Raw genomic sequence first — 23,749 nt, 5'->3', positions numbered from 1 at the left:
GAATGTACAAAAGAAAGCTAAAGCAATGCATTATTTTCCATCCGTTTTATTAGAAAGGATATGAATATCAAATCCTGGTATACAGCATCCAAGTTCACTTTGTTTAAATCCTACACTCGATCTAGACTGCTTGTGACCTTTTCTGAAAACTTGAATGGGTAAATAACCATAAACTTATCATTTCTGAACACAAATGACTTTGTGTGAACTCATTATATACCTAACCACTTCATTAAAGGATAGGAGCCCAGCATGTTGCTGAACAAATACAGCTCCTAATGAATTAAGCTCCATCCCATTGATAAACAAAAATGTCCTACGCAATAACACATTAAAGATCAAAAACAAAAGTGAGTGCATGCTTCACAAAATGCACAAGTTTGGGCTCATGAAGTAGGAATTTACTAAGTTTCAAACACAATGTATTGGAAATTCTACAAACTAGATCATTGGACCATTCCTATTTGGACTTTAAAAATTACAACAAAAAGGAAACTGCAGCTGTAGGAGATAAAATCATTCTAATATAGTGCAACTGTGAGATTACTATAAGTATAGAATAAACTTCTGGTCAACTCATTCATCTTGCCATTTGGGTTCAACAAGTCTCAACTTATTGGGGGAATCTTATTTCGCAATTCTAGTAGTGCAATAAGATGTTCAAATATGCACAAGCATCTTGGAACTAAAGCACTGATTGTTTTGTTTCATCAGAGGAGTAAAAGGTAGGATTCCAAAGGTCTAAAATAGCAGAGCTGGTGACCAATAGAATGCTGATGAAATGTTCCAGTTCAGAACACATGGCTAAAAATAATCCAGAATGTTTCAAACAATGAGAAATTTAGCAGAGTCAGATCTACCCGGACATAAATACCTAACAGGCAATATTGAAAATACTAAATTTAAATATATTCAGGCCGAGTTCCATTAAAGTGTAAATTCAGACTTTTGAAAATACATATGAACCGCTACAACAGCAGTTTGAAGGAAGCTGCAGTATCCTGAAGATAGTGCCCTACATAAGCTAAGCTGCACTTACATAAAGATAATCAACACCTCCCAAAAGAAACAGACGTGAAAAATCAAATCTGAATACAATGTGATGCATTAATAAAAGCATAATTCGGCTGTTGTTGGCCTAGCCAGAACAAAGCTACAACATTACTTTAAGATTTTCTTTTTAATTGTCAAGACACATTTGGAAAAATTCAAATCATTGCCGTACACCTTCTGGCATGCATGTATTGTTATAAACAAACATGCATATGCCATGCATCCTTGGACATATATAAAAAAAGTGTGAACATTTGGCAATGCCGCTGCGATCAAACAATGTAAACTGAGCAGTTCCACTCAATCAACCATTTTATGCTCATCAAGGGATACCAAGTGCTGGATATAGTGGTAATTTCCATTATAGACTTTTGTGGCCAGCTTCAAGTACTCAAATTAAAATCTGGATGTAGCTTAAAGCATCACCAAACTGTATCAATGAGACCTTTCCATTTCGCAAATTTATCACCTTGTATCGAAAGACCGTCAGATTTGTGCCAATATAGGCAATTTTTGAGCTGCGAATGCAGCAGTTTTCATATAGGATGTTGGTCGCTAGTAGAGAAAGGAGACTCTCTTCCTATCATTCTGGCTGAATTAAAAATAACATCCTAAAAGTGAAGAATTGGATATAATTAACTGCACATCAACCCAAACACCTCCACTTTCCACTTTGTTGAGCATGAACTGGAAGGTAAATGATTTGCTGATGCTCAATGGTGTATCCTATAATAAATTAACTTTATATTGCTCAGGTGCCATGAGGTATTCCTTTGGTGTACATGCAGGTGTTAACAATACAGAAATCGACCTGTTCTGGGCCCACGTCACTACCAGAAAACATTGGAATTAGAATTTTCCCCACATAAATGAAAAGTGTTCACTACTTAGCTGTGCCCGCAATAATCACTGATTATCAACACATTTGAGAAACCATTCACAGCTCTCACTTCTCTCCAAATCCCTGCTTAACAAGAAAGTAAAAAGTTTAGTATTTGTACGGATAACTGAACCACCACTATATTAAATGCAATTTCCAGATGAGAGATATATTCTCCTAACCAAATGTCTACAGAAGATGCCGCTTGGTCAAATATCATGATTTAATCCACTTTTCCTTTGCTCTTTTACAAATACAGCCTTCAAAGGGCTACCAGGCAAGGATACTGCAACTTCTAAAACAACAAAATGAGTGATTTTAGACATATTAAAAACACATATTAAGAATCTCCTGACCCTTGAATCTATTGTCCTTAATTTACCTTTTATTGTTAAGGGTTTTATAATTCTATTTAGATTGAAAATAAGTTAATTAATAGCAAAGAATGGGCTAGTGCTATTATCATGGCAGTTTCATCAATATATGTGCCCTTTTAAAATAATTTCTGCTTAATTTAAACAGGATAAATATATATTAATTCATGTAAAGCACATCTCAATCCCTTTATCAATGTTCAACTGAGAAATATTTTATAATGATTTAATGAAATGGATGGATTAATTGAAATAATGCTCAATTTTATTAAGTGTAGTCGATGGTGAATGGTTCCAGTGCCTAGACCGTTAATGTCACAGGAGACGGAGCAGTAGTGTCTGACCCTAATACAAGAATAGAACAATGAATTACATCATCCTCATAGATTGTGTATTCAGTTTAGTCTAGTAGCCACCCAACCTCCACCTCTGTTGGTTATGTGAAGTTCACCCAATAATTTGGTAAAAGCAGAAGCTGAAATGTATCTGTGGCCACAGGGTCAATTGCTGCACACATTTTGGATGTGCAAACAAACTAAGTCACTAACATATCTGAAGACATGACAATACGGGTGTTATCTCAATGACATTGAGCTGCAAGTAAACAAAGTAAGCTGAAAGTAATGATCTATCAGCTGTGCAAATTGGCGAGATCTGATACAGTTCAAATGACTAGTTAAATAATGTATTAGAAACAACTCTTTCTTAAAAATAATCAATAGAGCCCAAGTAATAATAGGAAAAGCAGAAGTCTGATGCAGCTTTATAACAGGTGAGGCGGCCCAATGTGACTGTGTTGCTGGACTGGGAGGGGGGATTGGTGGGGTGGAGGGAGAATAATATTACAATATTAGAGCAAAATATAGACCACTAACCCCTATATTCTCCCTTTCTGTGGAGATGCCGGCGTTGGACTGGGGTGAGCACAGTAAGAAGTCTTACAACACCAGGTTAAAGTCCAACAGGTTTGTTTCAAATCACTAGCTTTCGGAGCACTGCTCCTTCCTCAGGCGAATGAAGAGGTATGTTCCAGAAACATATATATATGCTCGCATTCAAAGCATTGTCTTGCATCTTTGACTTTGTCTATATATACGGTTCTGGAACATACTTCTTCATTCACCCGAGGAAGGAGCAGTGCTCCGAAAGCTAGTGATTTGAAACAAACCTGTTGGACTTTAACCTGGTGTTGTAAGACTTCTTACTGTTCTTCCTTTCTGAAAGCTATCCACTTAATAATATCCTCTTTTCTTTTAAAATTAATTTTTTCAAATATTAATCGACTTCCAAATGTAAAGCCAGTATGCATTGTGCTTCACCATTATTAGTGACAGTATGTTCCATGTTCTAATAAACCCTATGCAAAAGAAATCGATTCTTCTCTTGTTAATCACTAATTTATGCCAACTACAGCCAGTGGAAATATGTTTGGCTTATAACTTATTAGAAAGTCTTAAGTTACTTTGAAAACGTCACTCAAACTTCTCTTGACCCATTTTCTCTAATGAAAAGAGACCTAGACCTCTTTTTCTAAATCTATTTCCTTAACTGAAGGCTCTTATTGGTGTCATCAATTTAGCAATTCCCGTGTGACCTCTCCATACTCTTGCATTCCTGGTCAAAGTGCTTTAACTATGGCCTAATCAATCATTTCTATAGGTTTTGCATCGTCCTTTTGCTTTTGCACTTTATACAACTTACTGAAATAATCTAGGATCCAATGTGCTTCTCTTGAAAGTTGCATTAAAATGTTCTCTAACTTATATCTGAACCTTTAAGTATCTTTTCTTCACTTAAAAAAAATGACTTGTGTGCAAGTGTGTTGTCTGCATTTTCGCCCTCCTAAATTCATCAACTTCACATTTCTCAACATTAAATTTCACTGACATCCATGTATTAATCAAGTCCTCCTGAATTTGCACACAGTGCTCCTCACACTTAACTAAACTAGCTATTTTTCAGCCACAGGCTGAAGAGTTCAGGGATGAGTTTTGTGAATAGAACAAGGTTTGCCAGCAGGAATTTTAGAATTGGGAGGTAAATTTGGGGCTCAGGTGAAGAGAAGCATCTGATGCAGGTTCATAAGTTTAACAACGTGAAAGTGTTGGGGCTAACCTAGCTAGAAGGGGTCCTATTTAAGAGGTAAAAGTTGTATGAATTTGGAAGGGAAAAATATACTCATTACATCTCAGTAGGTGGTATTGAGTGAAATGGCGGGGGGGGGGATTTGAATACTTGATATAAAAGCAATAAGGGCAGCATTGAAGTCACATTAGTTAGAAAGTAAATACAAACTGCTTAAATGGTGGCACCAAATTTTTCACTGCTCGGTGTACCTAAGTTGGTAGATTGTTAAACCACCATAAAGATCTTAAATCCATAATTCAGTGAAGGCAATATTGTTATATCTTTTAAAAAGCTGACTATGTCCTGAAATATCTATTGCTTTATTGATTGCAGAGTATTACAGAGAAACAAATACAGCATCTGAAAAAAATTGAATTGATTTCACCCAAACATCACTGACAACATTATCAGTGTTGACTCTGTTTGAAAACTGCTGTCTACCATTGTTTGAAGATTACAAATATGCCTTGGTTCACATCTATTTGCACAATGACCAGCTAAGAGGCACTGGAAATTAATTGATTTTAACCTTCAAACTCCATGAAGTTGCCCTTCTCCTACAATGTATGTTAGAAAATTAAACTATGACTTATACGGTAAGTGAATGAACATAGTTTGCAAACCAGAATGTGATATAATTATATTAGCCAATCAGAATGCAAAAATCATGGAGGTTTGTTTTATGTTGATGTGATCAAGCCATAAGATATTTCAGCAATTCTAATGAATCTCAGCTTTTCTTGCATAATCTTAAGGGTCAGTACTCCTGGAGACATTCATTCCCTACACACTAGAACCAGATTCAGGCACAGCTCTAAAATGCACGTGGTCATCTGAATTTATCCAGGTGATTAAGTGGTTCCGATAAATGATCATTTGTGTAAAAAAAAAAGTGTATAAACACAAAAGAACAAAAACCACTCTATGCACTGAGAAGTTGAAACAGATGGGCCAGTGGTTTGAGAATGAGAGAAGGGAAAGATGGGCAAAAGCAGTGTTGGGGTCAAGAGAATGTTAGGAAATGAGAACATTGGAGGAAAGGGAAAATGGAGTGAGGACGATGATTCTGAGCACGTTCAGCATTCTTACCTCTGATTGGTGTACCACCTGGTGAGGTAATTTGAATGCAAATAAGATTAAAGAGAAGCATTAGTACAGGAGAGAAAGAAAAAAATAAAGAAACCAAAAGAAAAGGGAAAGAATTAGATTATTATATATAATATATATATATATTTCTTTTTAAGCGACAGAAAAGGCTGATGCAAAGTAACAAGTCAGAGCAATTTCTTAGGAAGGTTAGTAAAGCTGTCCTCAGCAGTGCAGCATCCATGTAAATGCCTGGACTTGTTCAAGTTCTGGGTTAACAATAAGTCCTCAGCGAGTAAATCACACAGACAGCACTGCATTGCAGGCAGAATATTAGGGAAAAAAGTTCATATTCTTTTATCCTTTTTATTTAAACATCACATCAATCATTGCATCAGATTTTAAACCTTTTCCTGGACAGCAAGAGGGATGTATCATTTGGTCAAGGTTTATTATATGAGCTTTTATGCTGTGACACGCAGCCTAGATATTAGACATGGTAAGGGTATGCCTCAGTTAGTAGAAGATTGTCATGCACCACTGCTTTTATGCATACTGTAGTCTGAACACCAAGCACTTACCAAAGGATTCTGAGAAGTTCAACTGAGAGACAGAAAACAGAATTAAATAGGACACACCTTGCCAAGGAAGGCTCTTTAAAACTATTGATAGATAAGGATTTAACATGAAAGGTTGGTGAATATTGCTGAAAAGCGAAATCTTCATTCATCAGGACAAGCGCAAGAATGCCAAATATTTACACAGAGGGTAGTGAGTACCTGGAACGCATTGCCTGGGGAGGTTGTGGAAGCAAATACATTAATGGCGTTCAAAAAGCATCTCAACAAATACATGGTTTGGATGGGTATAGAGGAAGTGCTGAGGGTTTTGGCTAAGGGTGGTATCATGACCGGTACAGGCTTGGAAGGCCAAAGGGCCTGTTGCTGTGCTGTAGTGTTCTTTGTTCGAACAATTTAAAAACTACACGACAAAAGGTTGTTTTCTGCATGGCGATTACTCGGCCAGAGTTGACTTGCCAACCAACTAACACCCTTTTCTCGTAAAGAATAAATTGTTGTGATCCATTGAAATTTGACATTCTTGCGCTTGTCCTGATGAGTGACAGACAAAAAGCTGCGGCAATATTCAAGTCCTGAACTACCGGGCCACAGATTGGTGATGTGCAGATAGTGCTAAATTCTTTTTAAAATTGTGTTACAACTCAGGATATTCCTGCTTGAATCAAGCTGCCACACTTAAATAAATTACACAGGGCAAGGTCATCGTTAAAATGCAGTTCATGATTTATCAATTGCTAACTTTCCCTCCCCCAATGTATAAAATATTTTGAAATAATTTCACAGAGCTGAAGCACATCATTTGGTGTATATACAACAAATCTCTGTAAAAAGAAAATTCCAATGCCTCATTTCTAAGAACATTCTATTATATGGCAGATTAACTATTATTTTAAAACTCAGTAGTAGTAATACCTTCTACTTTACATTCTCTTTATGGAGTAGTTGAATGTCCTATTATAATCATTTCCCGCACATTCTACAGCCAGTCAGTAGCAAGGGGAAAATCACACAGACTCCCACACCTAACTGCTACACAGTATAGGCACAGAATGATGAGAGCATTGATCGAAGGCAGGATCATTTTATGATGCTATCATAGTTCAATGGCTTTCCAACAATTAATGTCTACTAGAATTAACACATGAAGAATGGCCATTTGAACAAGGTGGTGGAAAGAAGCCCACAGAAGCAGGACCTAGCATTAATCTGTGACTATAAGAAAAGACTAGGCAGCACGGCGGCGTAGTGGTTAGCACTGCTGTCTCACGGCACCGAGATCCTAGGTTCGATCCTGGCTCTGGGTCACTGTCCGTGTGGAGTTTGCACCTTCTCCCAGTGTTTGCGTGGGTTTCGCCCCACAACCCAAAGATGTGCAGGATAAGTGGATTGGCCACACTAAATTGTCCCTTAATTGGAAAAAATGAATTGGGCACGCTAAATGTATTTAAAAAAAGAAAAACTAGAAGAGGAAATTAAAATAAAAATGCCCTATGTGTTTGTGATTTAATAGGATTGACAAAAACATATCGCCAACAAAACCATATGAAATGAAAGGATTTCCAATAAATTCCAAAATATATGTGCTCTACAGTCATATCTCCCATTAAAAGCATTTTTTAGCTTAATGTGACCTAGCTGCTTTTTAAAAAAAATCTAAAATGTATAGGCTCACAACAATTATGCAGAGCCAGATTTGAGGATCCAAAAGTGGGCATATCCACCAATTTGAAAAATAGTATTAAGAGTAAGAAAATACTCATTTTAACCAGACTCACTCACTGTAATCAAAACACACCCTACTGCCAAAGACTATGGGAGGAATTCTCCGATCCCCCGCCGGGTAGGAGAATTGGCGTGGCACCGCGTTAATCATGCCACGTTGCTCTGACGCCGGGACGCAATTCTTCGCAGTGCGGAGAATCGGCGCCATCGGCACTGGCGCGGCGCCGGATGGGGATGTGCCGACTCTCCGGCCCGGCGTGCTGATTCTCCGGCCCGGATGGGCCAAGTGGCCGTCATCAAAAAGCCGAGTCCTGCCGGCGCCGTTCTAACATCCTCTGAGCCGGCGGGACCTCGGCGATGAAGGCTCCGGGGACAGCCTGTGGCGGGGGGCCTCCGTAGTGGCCTGGCCCGCAATCGGGGCCAACCTATCAGCGGGCCGGCCTCTCTGCCCCCGGCCTCCTTTCTTCCGCGCAGGCTCCTGTAGCCCTGCGCCATTTGCCTTTGGGGCCGGAGCGGGGAAGAAGGCCACTGCGCCTGCGCTAGTTGGTGCCGGCCAAACTGCGCAAGCGCGGACCCCGCGGCGCCGGGTTCAGGCCGGGATCGGCAACTGGAGCGGTGTAGGCCACTCCAGCGCCATCCTAGGCCCCTGTGGGCCGTAGAATGGGGACCCGGAACATGCGGCGACATAAAACACTCCGGATTTTACTCCGGCGTCGGCACTTATCCGCCCGGTGGGAGAATCCCGCCCAATGTTTTAGACAATCTGTTATATTTTAGATGATTATATATTTACTATTATATTGTTTTGATTTTAAAAATTGTTGAAACTTGCTCAATAGTTTAATAAATAACTATGCATGGCATGGGAACATCATAAAGCTACAAAGTCAATGAGGTCTACGTCCAGCCATATTATTTTACTTGCACTCACCTGGGTTGCATTTGAGTTGTTAGAACTGGCCATAGCACCTCTCGAGTTAGAAAACGGGTAAACAAAGTCACAGTTCTACACATCGTGCAAACAGATTTGGATGAGATTGTGGTTAGAATTTTAATGCTTGTTTTGCTGCTATTGATCATCTGAATAGCTTTGACCTCCATATTAGAAGTAAGTGAAAAATTATCGATATTACAAAGAGAATTTGGGTATCTGGTTTAAAGTTCACACATTTCTGGACTGCTATTTAATGACCAAATTTCTGCTGACAGTCCAATGAACTTTGTTGAATTGAGCCCTTTTAAGGTCAGGTTGAGATTTAGCTGTAGGCTGTCATATACAAATACAGTCTCTCAGTTCGCTAATGAAGTAACAATGGGCCATAACTTTGTCGGATTGACAATCAGCACAGATTGCCACTCTGTGCCTAATTACTATAGTGTGTTTCCTTCCTATACTGTCTTGCCCAACCTCACAACTCAGACCAGCCGTGATCCAGGCATAGTACCCCCTGCACTCGTAAATTATAGATGCCATAGAAATTTTAAAAGATCCTTGACAAGCAATGGCACAAAGCCCTAAATTACATGCACAGACCTGCCCGCTTTCCTGCCTCCAGGTGGCCTGTAAAACTCAGCCCATGGAGTAAAAAAATACCTATAAGCATTGAATGCCACTTGTATACAGGGGTGAATGTAGCCAAAGACAAAAAAAAGCCTGAAAAACAGTGGACAAAGACAAAAAGGTCTGAAAATATGAGAAGGAATCATGTAATTATAATTTTTTTCAATGATTTGCATTGAAATGCAGAGGTTTCTAGGCCATTTCAAATGGTTTGAATTATGAGATTTTGAGTGGGTAGAAACATTAGTTTTCCATTTGTTTACCTTCTATTACCATCAAGACTGTGAGCAATGTATTAGAATCAAATCACCAGTGACCTCGGTATTTCAGAATTCAATGCAGTAAGTGAATGTCATCCAGGATGTAGTCCATACTGACAACAGAACATGACCTTGCTGGATTATGTACATGCAAAGCAAAGTAAAGCAATGGTCTACAGCAGCACTTTAAGAACATCAGAATTAGGAGGAGGAGGTGGTTATTTGGCCTGCATGCCATTTGGTAAGGTCATAGCTGATTTGATTGTGGCCTCAACTGCACTTTCCTATCTGCCCCATGACTTTCAACTCTCTATTGTCATTCAAAATCCTATGCAAGGGGGTCGTGTGATGTGAGCGCAGGAGCAGCTGCGTTTTTGCAAGCTCTGGCTCTATTCGTCTTTTAATCCTTTATTTTATCCTGATGCACATTCCATAATTATCTTATTTTGGAATATATGTCTTGAAATATGTCCCTGAATGATCCTGATTGGAGTTTGGTGGTGAACAGCTGAGTGGGGTGGGGCCCAGCTTGCAGTTGCGTTTTTTAAAAATATAAATTTAGAGTACCCAATAATTTGTTTTCCAATTAAGGGGCAATTTGAAAATTTAGCGGGGCCAATCCACCTACCCTGCATCGCTTTTGGGTTGTGGGGGTGAAACCCACACAGACACGGGGAGAATGTGCAAACTCCACACGGACAGTGACCCAGGGCCGGGATTCGAACCCGGGTCCTCAGCGCCGTAGTCCCAGTGCTAACCACTGCACCATCATGCTGCTCGCAGTGGCGGTTTTGATGGTGAGCGGGCCTTCGTCTCGGTAGTACTGTTTACATTGGGATGATGGCTGCCATGTTTGGATGTTTTGGATGATGATCGCGGCTCCGGGGTGCAGGTTTGTAGTGCTCACTTTGATGAACTGCGAAGTATCCTTAAGAGAATGGTGCATGCGCAGAAGAGAATCCTGGTATTTGATAGAGGGTTTAAGACATGGCAGGAGATCTCAGGCCCGTGTCATGCTCCTCGTGCGCGATTTGGGAGCTCAGGGACACGTCCACTGTCCTTGGCTTCTTCACGTGCAAGAAGTGTGTCCAGTTGCAGCTCCTGTTAGACCGCTTGACGGCTCGTGAGCTGCGGATGGATTCACTTTGGAGCATCCGCGATGCTGAGGATGTCGTGGATAGCACGTTTAGCGAGTTGGTCACACCGCAGGTGAAAGGTACTGAGGGAGATAGAAAATGGGTGACCAAAATTGAGCAAGAGTAGGAAGGCAGTGCAGGTGTCCTCTGTGGTCATCTCCCTGCAAAAACAGATATACCGCTTTGGATACTGTTGAGGGAGATGGCTCACTAGGGGAAGGCAGCAGCAGCCAGGTTCATGGCACCGTGGCTGGCTCTGCTGCGCAGCTGGGGAGGAAGAAGAATGGCAGGGTTATAGTGATAGGGGACTCAATTGTAAGGGGAATAGACAGGCGGTTCTGCGGATGCAATCGAGACTCCAGGATGGTATGTTGCCTCCCTGGTGCAAGGGTCAAGGATGTCTCGGAGCGGCTGCAGGACATTCTGTTGGTGGGGGGGATGGGGTGAACAGCCAGCTGTCGTGGTGCACATAGGCACCAACGATATAGGTAAAAAATGGGACAAGGTCCTACAAGCTGAATTCAGGGAGTTATAGATTTCATAGAATTTACTGTGCAGAAGGAGGCCATTTGGCCCATCGAGTCTGCACCGGCTCTTGGAAAGAGCACCCTACCCAAGGTCAACACCACCACCCTAGCCCCATAACCCAGTAACCCCACCCAGCACTAAGGGCAATTTTGGACACAATTTATCATGGCCAATCCACCTAACATGCACATTTTTGGACTGTGGGAGGAAACCGGAGCACCCGGAGGAAACCCACGCACACACGGGGAGGATGTGCAGACTCCGCACAGACAGTGACCCAAGCCGGAATCGAACCTGGGACCCTGGAGCTGTGAAGCAATTGTGCTATCCACAAGGCTACCGTGCTGCCCCTTGTTTGGAGTTAAACTAAAAAGTAGGACCTCAAAGGTATTAATCTCAGGATTGCTACCAGTGCCACGAGCTAGTCAGAGTAGGAATGTCAGGATAGATAGGATGAATGCGTGGCTCGAGAGATGGTGCAAGAGGGAGGGATTCAAATTCCTGGGGCATTGGAACCGGTTCTGGGGGAGGTGGCACCAGTACAAACCGGACGGTCTGCACCTGGGCAGGACTGGAACCGATGTCCATGGGGGGGTGTTTGCTAGAGCTGTTGGGGAGAGTTTAAACTAATGTGGCAGGGGGATGGGAACCGATGCAGGAAGTTAGAAGGTAGTAAAACAGGGACAGAAACAAAAGGCAGTAAGGGGGAAAGTGTAAGGCAGAGAAGCCAGTCAAAAATCAAAAAAGGCGACAGTACAAGGTACAGTGACTGAGGGGAGCTCAGTGAATAGGACCAGGAATACTAAAAGGAATAAAACGGGAAGTGAAAACATTAATGGTAAGCGACGCGTCAGATTGTTACATGAAGATATGGGTTCAACGACAAGGAAAATTAGGAGAAAGGTTAAGAGGAAATATAACTTAGGAGAGGTTACTGATCGAGGTGTTAAGATCCAGAACAGAGGTAAAAAACCCAACATAAGTGTACTTTACCTGAATGCTCGTAGTATTCGGAAGGTAAATGAGTTGATCGCGCAAATCATCGTGAATGACTATGATTTAGTGGCCATTACTGAAACATGGTTAAAGGATGGTCACGACTGGGAGTTAAATATCCGAGGGTATCAAACTATTCGGAAGGACAGAGTGGGTGGTAAGGGAGGTGGTGCAGCTCTGTTATTTAAGGATGACATCCGGGCAACAGCAAGGGATGACATTGGTGCTATGGAAGATAAGGTTGAATACATTTGGGTGGAAATCAGGAATAGTAAGGCGAAAAAGTCACTGATAGGAGTAGACTATAGGCCACCAAATAGTAACATTATGGTGGGGCAGGCAATAAACAAAGAAATAACTGATGCATGTAGAAATGGTAGAGCAGTTAGCATGGGGGATTTTAATCTACATGTCGATCAAGGCAGCCTTGAGGAGGAGTTTATAGAATGTAACCGCGATAGTTTCCTAGAAAAGTATGTAATGGAACCTACGAGGGAACAAGCGGTCCTAGATCTGGTCCTGTGTAATGAGACAGGATTGATTATGGATCTCATAGTTAGAGATCCTCTCGGAAGGAGCGATCACAATATGGTGGAATTTAAAATACAGATGGAGCGTGAGAAGGTAAAATCAAGCACTAGTGTTTTGTGCTTAAACAAAGGCGATTACAATGGGATGAGAGAAGAACTAGCTAAGGTAGACTGGGAGCAAAGACTTTATGGTGAAACAGTTGAGGAACAGTGGAGTACCTTCCAAGCGATTTGTCAGTGCTCAGCAAAGGTTTATACCAACAAAAAGGAAGGACGGTAGAGAGGAAATCGACCGTGGATATCTAAGGAAATAAGGGAGATTATCAAATTGAAGGAAAAAGCATACAAAGTAGCAAAGATTAGTGGGAGACTAGAGGACTGGGAAATCTTTAGGGGGCAACAGAAAGCTACTAAAAAAGCTATAAAGAAGAGTAAGATAGATTATGAGAGTAAACTTGCTCAGAATATAAAAACAGATAGTAAAAGTTTCTACAAATATATAAAACGAAAAAGAGTGGCTAAGGTAAATATTGGTCCTTTAGAGGATGAGAAGGGAGATTTAATAATGGGAGATGAGGAAATGGCTGAGGAACTGAACAGGTTTTTTGGGTCGGTCTTCACAGTGGAAGACACAAATAACATGCCAGTGACTGATGGAAATGAGGCTATGACAGGTGAGGACCTTGAGAGGATTGTTATCACCAAGGAGGTAGTGATGGGCAAGCTAATGGGTCTAAAGGTAGACAAGTCTCCTGGCCCTGATGGAATGCATCCCAGAGTGTTAAAAGTGATGGCTAGGGAAATTGCAAATGCACTAGTGATAATTTACCAAAATTCTCTAGACTCTGGGGTGATCCCGGCGGACTGGAAATCAGCAAACGTAACACCACTGTTTAAAAAAGGAGGTAGCCAGAAAGCGGGTAATTATAGGCCAGTGAGCTTAACTTCGGTAGTAGGGAAGATGCTGGAATCTATCATCAAGGAAGAAAAAGTGAGGCATCTGGATGGAAATTGTCCCATTGGGCAGAAGCAGCATGGGTTCATAAAGGGCAGGTCACGCCTAACTAATTTAGTGGAATTTGTTGAGGACATTACCAGTGCGGTAGATAACAGGGAGCCAATGGATGTGGTATATCTGGATTTCCAGAAAGCCTTTGACAAGGTGCCACACAAAAGGTTGCTACATAAGATAAAGATGCATGGCATTAAGGGGAAAGTAGTGCATGGATAGAGGATTGGTTAATTAATAGAAAGCAAAGAGTGGGGATTAATGGGTGTTTCTCTGGTTGGCAAACAGTAGCTAGTGGTGTCCCTCAGGGATCAGTGTTGGGCCCACAACTGTTCACAATTTACATAGTTGATTTGGAGTTGGGGACCAAGGGCAATGTGTCCAAGTTTGCAGACGACACTAAGGGTAAGTAGTAAAGCAAAAAGTGCAGAGGATACTGGAAGTCTGCAGAGGGATTTGGATAGGCTAAGTGAATGGGCTAGGGTCTGGCAGATGGAATACAATGTTGACAAATGTGAGGTTATCCATTTTGGTAGGAATAACAGCAAAAGGGATTATTATTTAAATGATAAAATATTAAAACATGCTGCTGTGCAGAGAGACCTGGGTGTGCTAGTGCATGAGTCGCAAAAAGTTGGTTTACAGGTGCAACAGGTGATTAAGAAGGCAAATGGAATTTTGTCCTTCATTGCTAGAGTGATGGAGTTTAAGACTAGGGAGGTTATGCTGCAATTGTATAAGGTGTTAGTGAGGCCACACCTGGAGTATTGTGTTCAGTTTTGGTCTCCTTACTTGAGAAAGGATGTACTGGCACTGGAGGGTGTGCAGAGGAGATTCACTAGGTTAATCCCAGATCTGAAGGGGTTGGAATACGAGGCTAGGTTGAGTATACTGGGACTGTACTCGTTGGAATTTAGGAGGATGAGGGGGGATCTTGTAGAAACATATAAAATTATGAAGGGAATAGATAGGATAGATGCGGGCAGGTTGTTTCCACTGGTGGGAGTAAGCAGAACTAGGGGGCATAGCCTCAAAATAAGGGGAAGTAGATTTAGGACTGAGTTTAGGAGGAACTTCTTCACCCAAAGGGTTGTGAATTTATTGAATTCCTTGCCCAGTGAAGCAGTAGAGGCTCCTTCATTAAATGTTTTTAAGATAAAGATAGATAGTTTTTTGAAGAATAAAGGGATTAAGGGTTATGGTGTTCGGGCCGGAAAGTGGAGCTGAGTCCACAAAAGATCAGCCATGATCTCATTGAATGGTGGAGCAGGCTCGAGGGGCCAGATGGCCTACTCCTGCTTATAGTTCTTATGTTCTTATAATCTCCCTGGTGGGGGCTCACCTTCAGTCTTTGAAAATCCTGCTGCATGGCCATGGTGTGCCATCCATCCTGCCTGACCCGGGTAATATGGGCCAGACAAGGCATATTCATGAGATCTTTCTCTTGTGAGGTGTGGGAGGCAAGTTCCCGATTGAGTTTGAAAATTGGTTGCTTTGCTTTTGTAATCTTGATTTAAAGGTTCGATGGAGCACATTGTATATGGTCTTCAGGGTCAATTGGAGGCCCCAACCACTGGTTTTGAGTTGTCCGGTTGTCAATGCTCGTCATGGCCACTTGGCCGTCGATGTGGCAGAGGTGAAGACGCTTTGCTCGATGGAACTTTTGAGAGATCCTGAAGGGTTGTTCGATGATCCTGTCATGGCCTGTGCCATTCCAACAATTTTGATGGTTAATATTCTGAAAGTTCATCAATAACCATGGACTTTATTCCCCTGTGATTATGCTGTTGATTTCACATGGTTGAATTTTCTCCTGACAAGTGTGTGTAATGTTTGAGCACGAGAGGTGAGAGGGTCATTTGTTATCCTGTTTTAGCAAAAATCATATTGAATCGGTAATGTGATACGTGGTTTGTGCACAGTTTTGACCTTTTTGATTTGCTATAATTCTTGCATTCATGAGAGGGTGTGCATTTTAGACTCCCTTTATCTCGTTTATAGAGAAGATGAGTGGAGCCGCGATGGGTGTACGGTTGGTGTAGTGGTGTGTGTGGGTGATAGGGTTAGATAAGTCCACACTTTGGTTAAGGATAGTCGCCCAGTTAGAGCTAATTGTATTGGGCTTTTATTTTGTTGCTTTGGTATTTTGAGAATCTGTGCTCATCTCCTTCGAATGTATCCTGGAGTGGACTGGGTTCCTTCTGTTTCTTTTTTGTGGTCGGTGTTTTTAGAGCTATTGGAATAAGGAGAAATGAGTAGTAGCACATGCCTGGATGTGGTCAGTTAATCTTTGTTTTATCTGAAGTGGAGTATGTATGCTATGCCTCTGTATTGTTGGAGTCTTTCTCGGTTTGTGGGTAGGCGCCCTCCTCCAAGTGACTTTATACAGTGGTTTCCTGAGTATCCTCCTCGTTGTGGGTTTTCCAGAGGCAGGCGGTACCTTTGTCTTGGTTGAGGCACCGTTGCTCTGTCCCCTAATATCCTTTTTACAATGGCATACTGTGTCTGTATCTAACATTCTTGGGTTATCCGGGCATTCATTCGGGGAGATATTCTTCTCTTCATTTGGGTGAGCAGCATGCTGTTCTAAGCCTGGTTTTGGTCCAATGGGTTACAGTGCGGATTTACCTCAATTGTTCCAGTGTGGAGGGAATCAGCCCCCACACCCAATATCCTTGGTTTATTGACTCCTGAATGTTCTCCCCCCCTTGCTCCTAGACGTTCTCCTTTATTTATCCTGTTTCGATTAGTGTGTTGGGAGGTGCTAACGGCATTGACTACAATCCGAGTCTATAGATGCTAGTCCTCTCTGTATAAATATGTGGAATGATGATAATTCTGCACTGATTATGGTGTATTTTGTAGTATATGTAAAACATCCTTTAAGAACTGGGGTTCGCGTGTATTTTCTTTGTATTTTAAAAATAATTATGGGAGGATTTAAGAATTTGTGATTGGCTCCTGTAGGAGTACAGACAGGTCTGGTGTAGGAGGGAAGGAGGTTACAGTATGTTTTTGGTATTCTGGAGTTGAGGAAGATATGTTCTGGTGCGCACCTGAATGTGGCACAAAAAAAAGTATCCTGAACACTCCTGGTCGTTGCAAGCAATTGTTGCATAGGAAGGTGTGCACCATTTAACTATGTTTTCATGGTCTTATCCTTCTCTTCCTTGTTCTTTGGTGGTGCGTATAGAGGCACCAAGTTAAGTCTAATGATTGTACTGAGCCAGTTATATTGCTGTTCTCCTGTTACCCTCTGTAACGATGTATGTTCAGATATTTTTTTTATAGAGCTGTACTAAATGAAAAACTTCAATAAAATTACTTTTTAAAAATTTCTATACTTTGAATAAATTCAATGGACCCCCCCCCCCCCCCCCCCCACTGCCTTCGGAGGAGAACTCTGGGGATTTGGCGGGGGCGGGAATCGCGCCGCGTGGTCAGCGGCCGCTGGCAGCGCTCCCCCCCCCCCCGGCGATTCTCCGGCCCGCGATGGCCGAATGGCCGCCCGTTTTCGGCCGGTCCCGTTGCCATAAATTGGAGTAGGTACTTACCGGCGGGACCTGGCTGTGCGGGCGGCCTCCCAGGTCCTCGGGCGGGGGCGAGTGGATCTGGCCCCAGGAGGTGCCCCCACGGTGGCCTGGCCCACGATTGGGGCCCACCGATCCGCGGGCGGGCCTGTGCATGGGGACACTCTATTCCTCCACGTCGGATGCTGTGGTCCTCCCCGATGGCCGCCGTGGAGATGATCCCCCTCTGCGCATGCGCTGGGATGACGCCAGCACACGCTGGCACTCCCGCGCATGCGCCAACTCGCGCCGGCGGAGGCCCTTCGGCGCCGGTTGGCGTGGCGCCAAGCTCCTTCTGCACCGGCCGGCGGGACGCAAACCACTCCGGCATTGGCCTAGCCCCTGAAGGTGCGGCGGATTCCGGACCTTTGGGGCGGGCCGACGCCGGAGTGGTTCACGCTACTCCTTCGCGCCGGAGTTGCCCACCCCGCCGGTTCGCGGAGAATCCCACCCCAAATGTCTGGTGGGGCACGCCTCCAGGATTCTCCGTCTCGCCAGCTGGCCAATGGGGTTTGCCATTGTGGGCAGCCCCACGCCGTCAGGAAATCCCTAGGCTGACGGCTCAACGGAGAATCCCGACAGCAGAGAGTTCAGCTACTCATCTCTGCCTCCTTTTAAAAAAATTGTTCCCTAATTCCTCTCTCCCCAACAAGAGGAAACATCGTCCCACTATCCACCCTATCAAGTTGCCTCAAGGTCTTACATGTTTCAATCACCTCTCATTATTCCAACATATTCAATCTTTCTTCATAAAATATGCCCTTCATTCCAGGAATAAGTTGAGTGAACCCGTTTAGCAAATTATTTTCCAGTGTGACTCCAATTTAACTCACCACCACCTTCTCGAGGGCAATTAGGGATGTGCAACAAATAATAGCCTTGCCAGCGATGCCCACATCCCATGAATGAATATATTTTAAAAGTCTCAAAAATGAATGTGATCCCAGCCCCCAGAAAAACAAAACAGCAATGAAGCAACATAGTTGTGGTGAAACCAGTGGGTTGTATTGTGCTGCCACAGTATTACGTGTACAGTATTGCCACTATATTACATGTTGTACGGTTCTGGCTCTGCCTTTGGCTCCTCCCCCAAGGGCTTGGGTATATAAGCTGCCGACCTCTCTCACTGCCTCATTCTGGGGCACACTGCCAGCTCTGTTGTAAGTCAATTAAAGCCATAGTTAATTCACTCTGCGTTTTCCGTCTAAATTGATGGCATGTCAATTTACTTGACTTACATTAATTGAAAGAGCTGTTTAACATGGATCCGGGCCTCAAACCGGACCTCCTGCAGATAGACCCCCATTCAGCCGACGCCGATGTCATCTTCGCACACTGGCTACGCCGTCTAGAATCTTTCATCAATTCTGCCGCCGTCGCCGTCACCGAGGAGCACAAGCTGCGAGTCCTCATCTCCCGGGTGAGCCCGCAAATTTTTCACATCTTCCGGGACGCGGCCTCGTTTGATGAAGCCATTAATCTCTTGAAAGGACGGTATGTGAAACGGGTTAATGGACTGTTCGCCAGGCACCTCCTTGCCACGTGGCGTCAGCGCCCTGGAGAGTCGCTAGCAGAATTTTTGCGCGTTTTGCGGGTACTCGGCGGCGGCTGCAACTGCGAGGCGGTGTCGGCTACGAAGCACACCGAACTTCTGATCCGGGACGCCTACGTTGCCAGCATTGACTCACACTGTGTTCACCAGCACCTGCTAGAGAGGGAGACACTCGACCAGCTTGCTGAATCGCTGGAGGTGGCCTAACGTAACATGGGTGCCTATGTCTCCGACCACGCGGCACCCTCGTGGACGTCGGGGGCACTGCCATCTTCGACACCATTTTTGAAGTCCGCCACCGCATCTGATGCCATTTTTGAAGTCCACCGCCGCATCTGATGCCATTTTTGAAGTCCACCGCCGCATCTCCGACGCCATTCTCGAAGTCCACCACCGCCTCCCGGAACCCCGGCTCGCCCGTCCGTCCGTCAGCATCTCCGACGCCATTTTTGAAGTCCACCGCCGCATCTCCGATGCCATTTTTGAAGTCCACCGCCGCATCTCCGACGCCATTTTCGAAGTCCACCGCCGCATCTCCGACGCCATTTTCGAAGTCCACCACCGCCGCCTGGAACCCCGGCTCGCCCGTCCGTCCGTCAGCTGGCATCTGCCACTCTCGACCGGCCTGCCCGCTGTCCGAAGCCAGCCCGCCGTCCCGTGGCCGCCTCCATCACCCTAGACCAGTCTCAGCCTCGTCACCTCGCAAAATCTATGATGGCGATCCGGATCAACGGCCACGAGACGGCCTGCCTTTTTGACTCCGGGAGCACAGACAGCTTCATAAACCCGGACACGGTACGGCGCTACTCCCTTCCCGTTTTATCCGCAGCCCAGAGAATCTGCCTCGGTCGCATACCGTAGCAAATCCGTGGGTACTGTATCGTGACTCTCACGGTACGGGGCGTAGATGTCAAAGATTTTAGTCTCTACATTCTCCCACACCTCTGCGCGGATGTTCTTCTGGGTCTCGACTTCCAGTGCAACCTCCAGAGTATCACCCTGAAGTTCGATGGACCCCTGCCCCCACTCACCATCTGTAGCCTCTCGACCCTGAAGGTCACCTCTCCCTTGCTCTTCGCCAACCTCACCCCAGACTGTAAGCCCGGCGCCACTAAGAGCAAACAATACAGTGCTCGGGGCATGACCTTCATCAGGTCGGAGGTTGAGCAGCTCCTGCAGGAAGGGATCATGGAGGCCAGTAACAGCCCCTGGAGAACTCAAGTGGTGGTTGTCAAGACTGGGGAGAAGCATCGGATTGTCATCGACTACAGTCAGACCATCAACTGGTACATGCTGCTCGATGCGTACCCCCTTCCCCGCTTATCTGACATGGTCAATCAGATTGTGCAGTACAGGGTCTTCTCCACCGTGGACCTGAAGTCCTGAAGTACCACCAGCTCCCTATCCACCCGGAGGACCGCCAGTACACTGTCTTCGAGGCAGCTGGTCACCTCTACCACTTTCTCCGGGTTCCCTTCGGCGTCACCAATGGGGTCTCGGTCTTCCAGCGAGCAATGGACTGAATGGTTGACCAGTACGGGCTGTGGGCCACGTTCCCGTATCTAGATAATGTCACCGTCTGCGGCCATGATCAGCAGGACCACAACGCTAACATCAAGAAATTCCTCCACGTTGCCCAGCTCCTTAATCTGGCATATAAGGAGAAATGCGTTTTCCGCACAACCCGGCTAGCCATCCTTGGCTACGTCGTGGAAAACGGAGTCCTAGGGCCTGACCCGACCACATGCGCCCCCTCCTTCAACTCCCCCTCCCCCACTGCCCCAAGGCCCTGAGGAGATGACTGGGGTTCTTTTTGTACTATGCCCAGTGGGTCCCCAATTATGCGGACAAGGCCCACCCACTCATCAAATCCACTGTTTTTCCCCTGACAGCTGAGGCTCGCCTGGCCTACGACCGCATCAAGGCGGATATTGCCAAAGCCGCGATGCACGCTGTGGACAAATCCATCCCGTTCCAGGTAGAGTGCGATGCGTCTGACTTTGCCCTGGCTGCTACCCTCAACCAGGCAGGAAGGCCCGTGGCTTTCTTCTCCTGTACCCTCCATGCCTCCGAAATCTGGCACTCCTCCGTCGAAAAGGAAGCCCAAGTCATTGTCGAAGCTGTGCGACATTGGAGGCATTACCTGGCCAGCAGGCGATTCACTCTCCTCACTGACCGACGGTCGGTTGCCTTCATGTTCAGTGACACACAGCGAGGCAAGATCAAGAACGATAAGATATTGAGGTGGAGGATCGAACTCTCCACCTACAACTATGATATCCAGTATCGTCCTGGGAAGTCTAATGAGCCCCCAGGTGCCCTTTCCCACGGTATTTGTGCCAGCGCACAAGTAGACGGACTGTGGGCCCTCCACAATGATCTCTGTCACCCGGGGGTCACCTGGCTTTTCCATTATATCAAGGCCCGCAACCTTCCTTACTCCATCGGAGGAGGTCAGGACCATGGTCTCACTCCGTGCAGACCTAGGGACTGCCAGGTCTGCGCGGAGTGCAAACCACACTTCTATCGGCCAGACAGAGCACGCCTGGTAAAGGCCTCACGCCCTTTTGAACGCCTCAGCATTGATTTTATAGGGCCCCTCCCCTCCAATGACCGTAACGTGTACTTCCTCAAAATCCTTGACGAGTACTCATGTTTCCCTTTCGCCATCCCATGCCCAGACATGACCTCTGCCACAGTCATCAAGGCCCTGAGCAGTGTCTTCACCTTGTTCGGTTTCCCCACTTACATCCATAGTGATCGGGGTTCCTCCTTCATGAGTGATGAGCTGCGTCAGTTCCTGCTTAGCAAGGGCATCGCCTCAAGCAGGACTACCAGCTACAATCCCCGGGGGATCGGGCAGGTGGAGAGGGAGAATGCGACGGTCTGGAAGGCCGTCCTTCTTGCCCTACGGTCTAGAGGTCTCCCAGTCTCCCGCTGGCAGGAGGTCCTTCCCAATGCACTCCAATCCATCCAGTCGCTTTCTCTGCACCGCTTCTAATGTGACCCCCCCACAAGAGGATGTTTGCCTTCCCCAGAAGGTCCACCTCAGGGGTCTCGCTCCCGACCTGGCTGACGGTTCCAGGGCCTGTCCTCCTCCTCCGACATGCGAGGACTCATAAGTTGGATCCTCTGGTAGAGAGGGTCCTTCTTCTCCATGCAAATCCCCAGTACGCCTACGTGGCTCACCATGACGGGCGGGAGGACACAGTCTCCCTTTGGGATTTGGCACACACAGGTTCCCCAGCGACTGTCACCGGCGCTCCCGACTCTATTCCTCCCCTCTCCACTACTACTCGACCCGATCCTATACCCCCTTCCCCCGTTGCTGACCACCCGCCTGAGTACACAGAAGCTGTCTTGCTCCCGGACACGCAGGCCTCAACTCTTCAGCTGACTTCGATACCCACACCACAGCCGGAACGAGGCGGTCACGGCGGACAATCAAAGCCCCCGTCAGACTCAATCTCTGACGCAACTTGTTCACTTCACCCCCGCCGGACTTTTTTTTAAAAGGGGGTGAATGTGGTGAAACCAGTGCTGTATTGTGCTGCCACAGCATTACGTGTTGTACAGTATTGCCGCTATATTACATGTTGTATGGTTTTGGCTCTGCCCGTGGCTCCTCCCCCTAGGGCCTGGATATATAAGCTGCCGACCTCTCACACTGCCTCATTCTGGGGCACGCTGCCAGCTCTGTTGCAAGTCAATTAAAGCCATAGTTAATTCATTTTGCGTTTTCCGTCTTAATTGATGGCATATCAATAGTAACATTTGATACGTTATTATTAAAGTTTGTGTATCATAGATCAACATATAAGTGATATAAATATGAACATCTGTGAACAAATATGAACATTTTAAAAGTACTTTGTAAAATTATTTTCTGTATGTTTCAGCTAAACTCTCCATATTCCATCGTGACAGAAGACTCTGAGAAATCCCTCCCCACCCACCAACACACTGTAATCAGCTCCTCTTCCACACACACCTCACTCAGCAGCCTTCCCAAAACCCCTAACATTTGCTCATAGCCCCCTCCTCACTCAGGCCCTCACTCAATCCTCCCAACTCAGCCCATTCATGCACTTCTTTCCCACCCACACACCACTCATTGAATCTGTTCCTTCCTCCCCATCAACCCTCACACATAACTCTTCCTTCCCTTTCTCCCCACCCAGCCTCAATCACCTATTCCCCCCCCTCCCCCACACACGCCCACATACCTTCCCTGGACTTAGCCACCAGTGGGCTGCTGCAGCTCCCCCTTGACTAGTGCCACCTACATCCACACAGCTGTGGAAGCCTCCACCCGAAAGAAATAGGAACCCGGGCACCAGGAACTCAGACCCTGGTGGGCCAGGAAGTGGAGTGCCTTCTATCACTGGGCACTTGGGTAGTGACAAAGTCTAGTGTGGCCAAGCCAGAAGCAGCGCAAAGCATTAAATACTGTTGAGGGTGGAATGTGGGTGAAACCACAGCCAACTGGAATCCCCAACCCTCCTAGGGCCAGAGTTTCACGTCGAGTGGCAGACTGCGCTTGGGTCAGGACTGAGCCAACTCAGCAGTAACCGGGCCCTGGATTAAGCAAGAAGATCCAGTCGTCCCGCTGCAGCAGCGACTTCAGCAGCAGAGGCAGCACCAGGAAGAATGCCCCCTGCAGGAGGTGCTCTGCAGGGTGTATACAGGAGCAGCAACCACTGTAGCACTGTCACTGCATCTCTTAATCTCACAAAGCAAGTCAAAGTCAAGTCAGAATTAGCAGCAAATTAAAGAGAGGGATTG

At 45.4% G+C, this 23,749-nt stretch overlaps 1 protein-coding gene across 10 annotated transcripts in view; it reads right to left on the bottom strand.

Moving 5' to 3' along the window:
• Positions 1 to 23,749, bottom strand: part of ptprfa (protein tyrosine phosphatase receptor type Fa) — a 662,508-nt gene that overhangs the window by 262,989 nt on the left and 375,770 nt on the right. For 6 of the 10 annotated variants that reach the window (XM_072510632.1, XM_072510637.1, XM_072510639.1 and 3 more), the window contains exon 6: positions 5,524 to 5,541. The exons of the other annotated variants lie outside the window; for them this stretch is intronic. In XM_072510632.1, coding sequence (XP_072366733.1) covers positions 5,524 to 5,541 — 18 coding nt within the window. The remainder of the gene's footprint in view (positions 1 to 5,523; positions 5,542 to 23,749) is intronic. 10 annotated transcript variants of the gene reach the window in all.

The sequence above is a fragment of the Scyliorhinus torazame genome, chromosome 7, assembly GCF_047496885.1.
Source record: "Scyliorhinus torazame isolate Kashiwa2021f chromosome 7, sScyTor2.1, whole genome shotgun sequence".
NCBI lineage: Eukaryota > Metazoa > Chordata > Chondrichthyes > Carcharhiniformes > Scyliorhinidae > Scyliorhinus > Scyliorhinus torazame.
The sequence above is the reverse complement of the archived record's forward strand: the minus strand, read 5'-3'. Positions and strand labels throughout refer to the sequence as shown.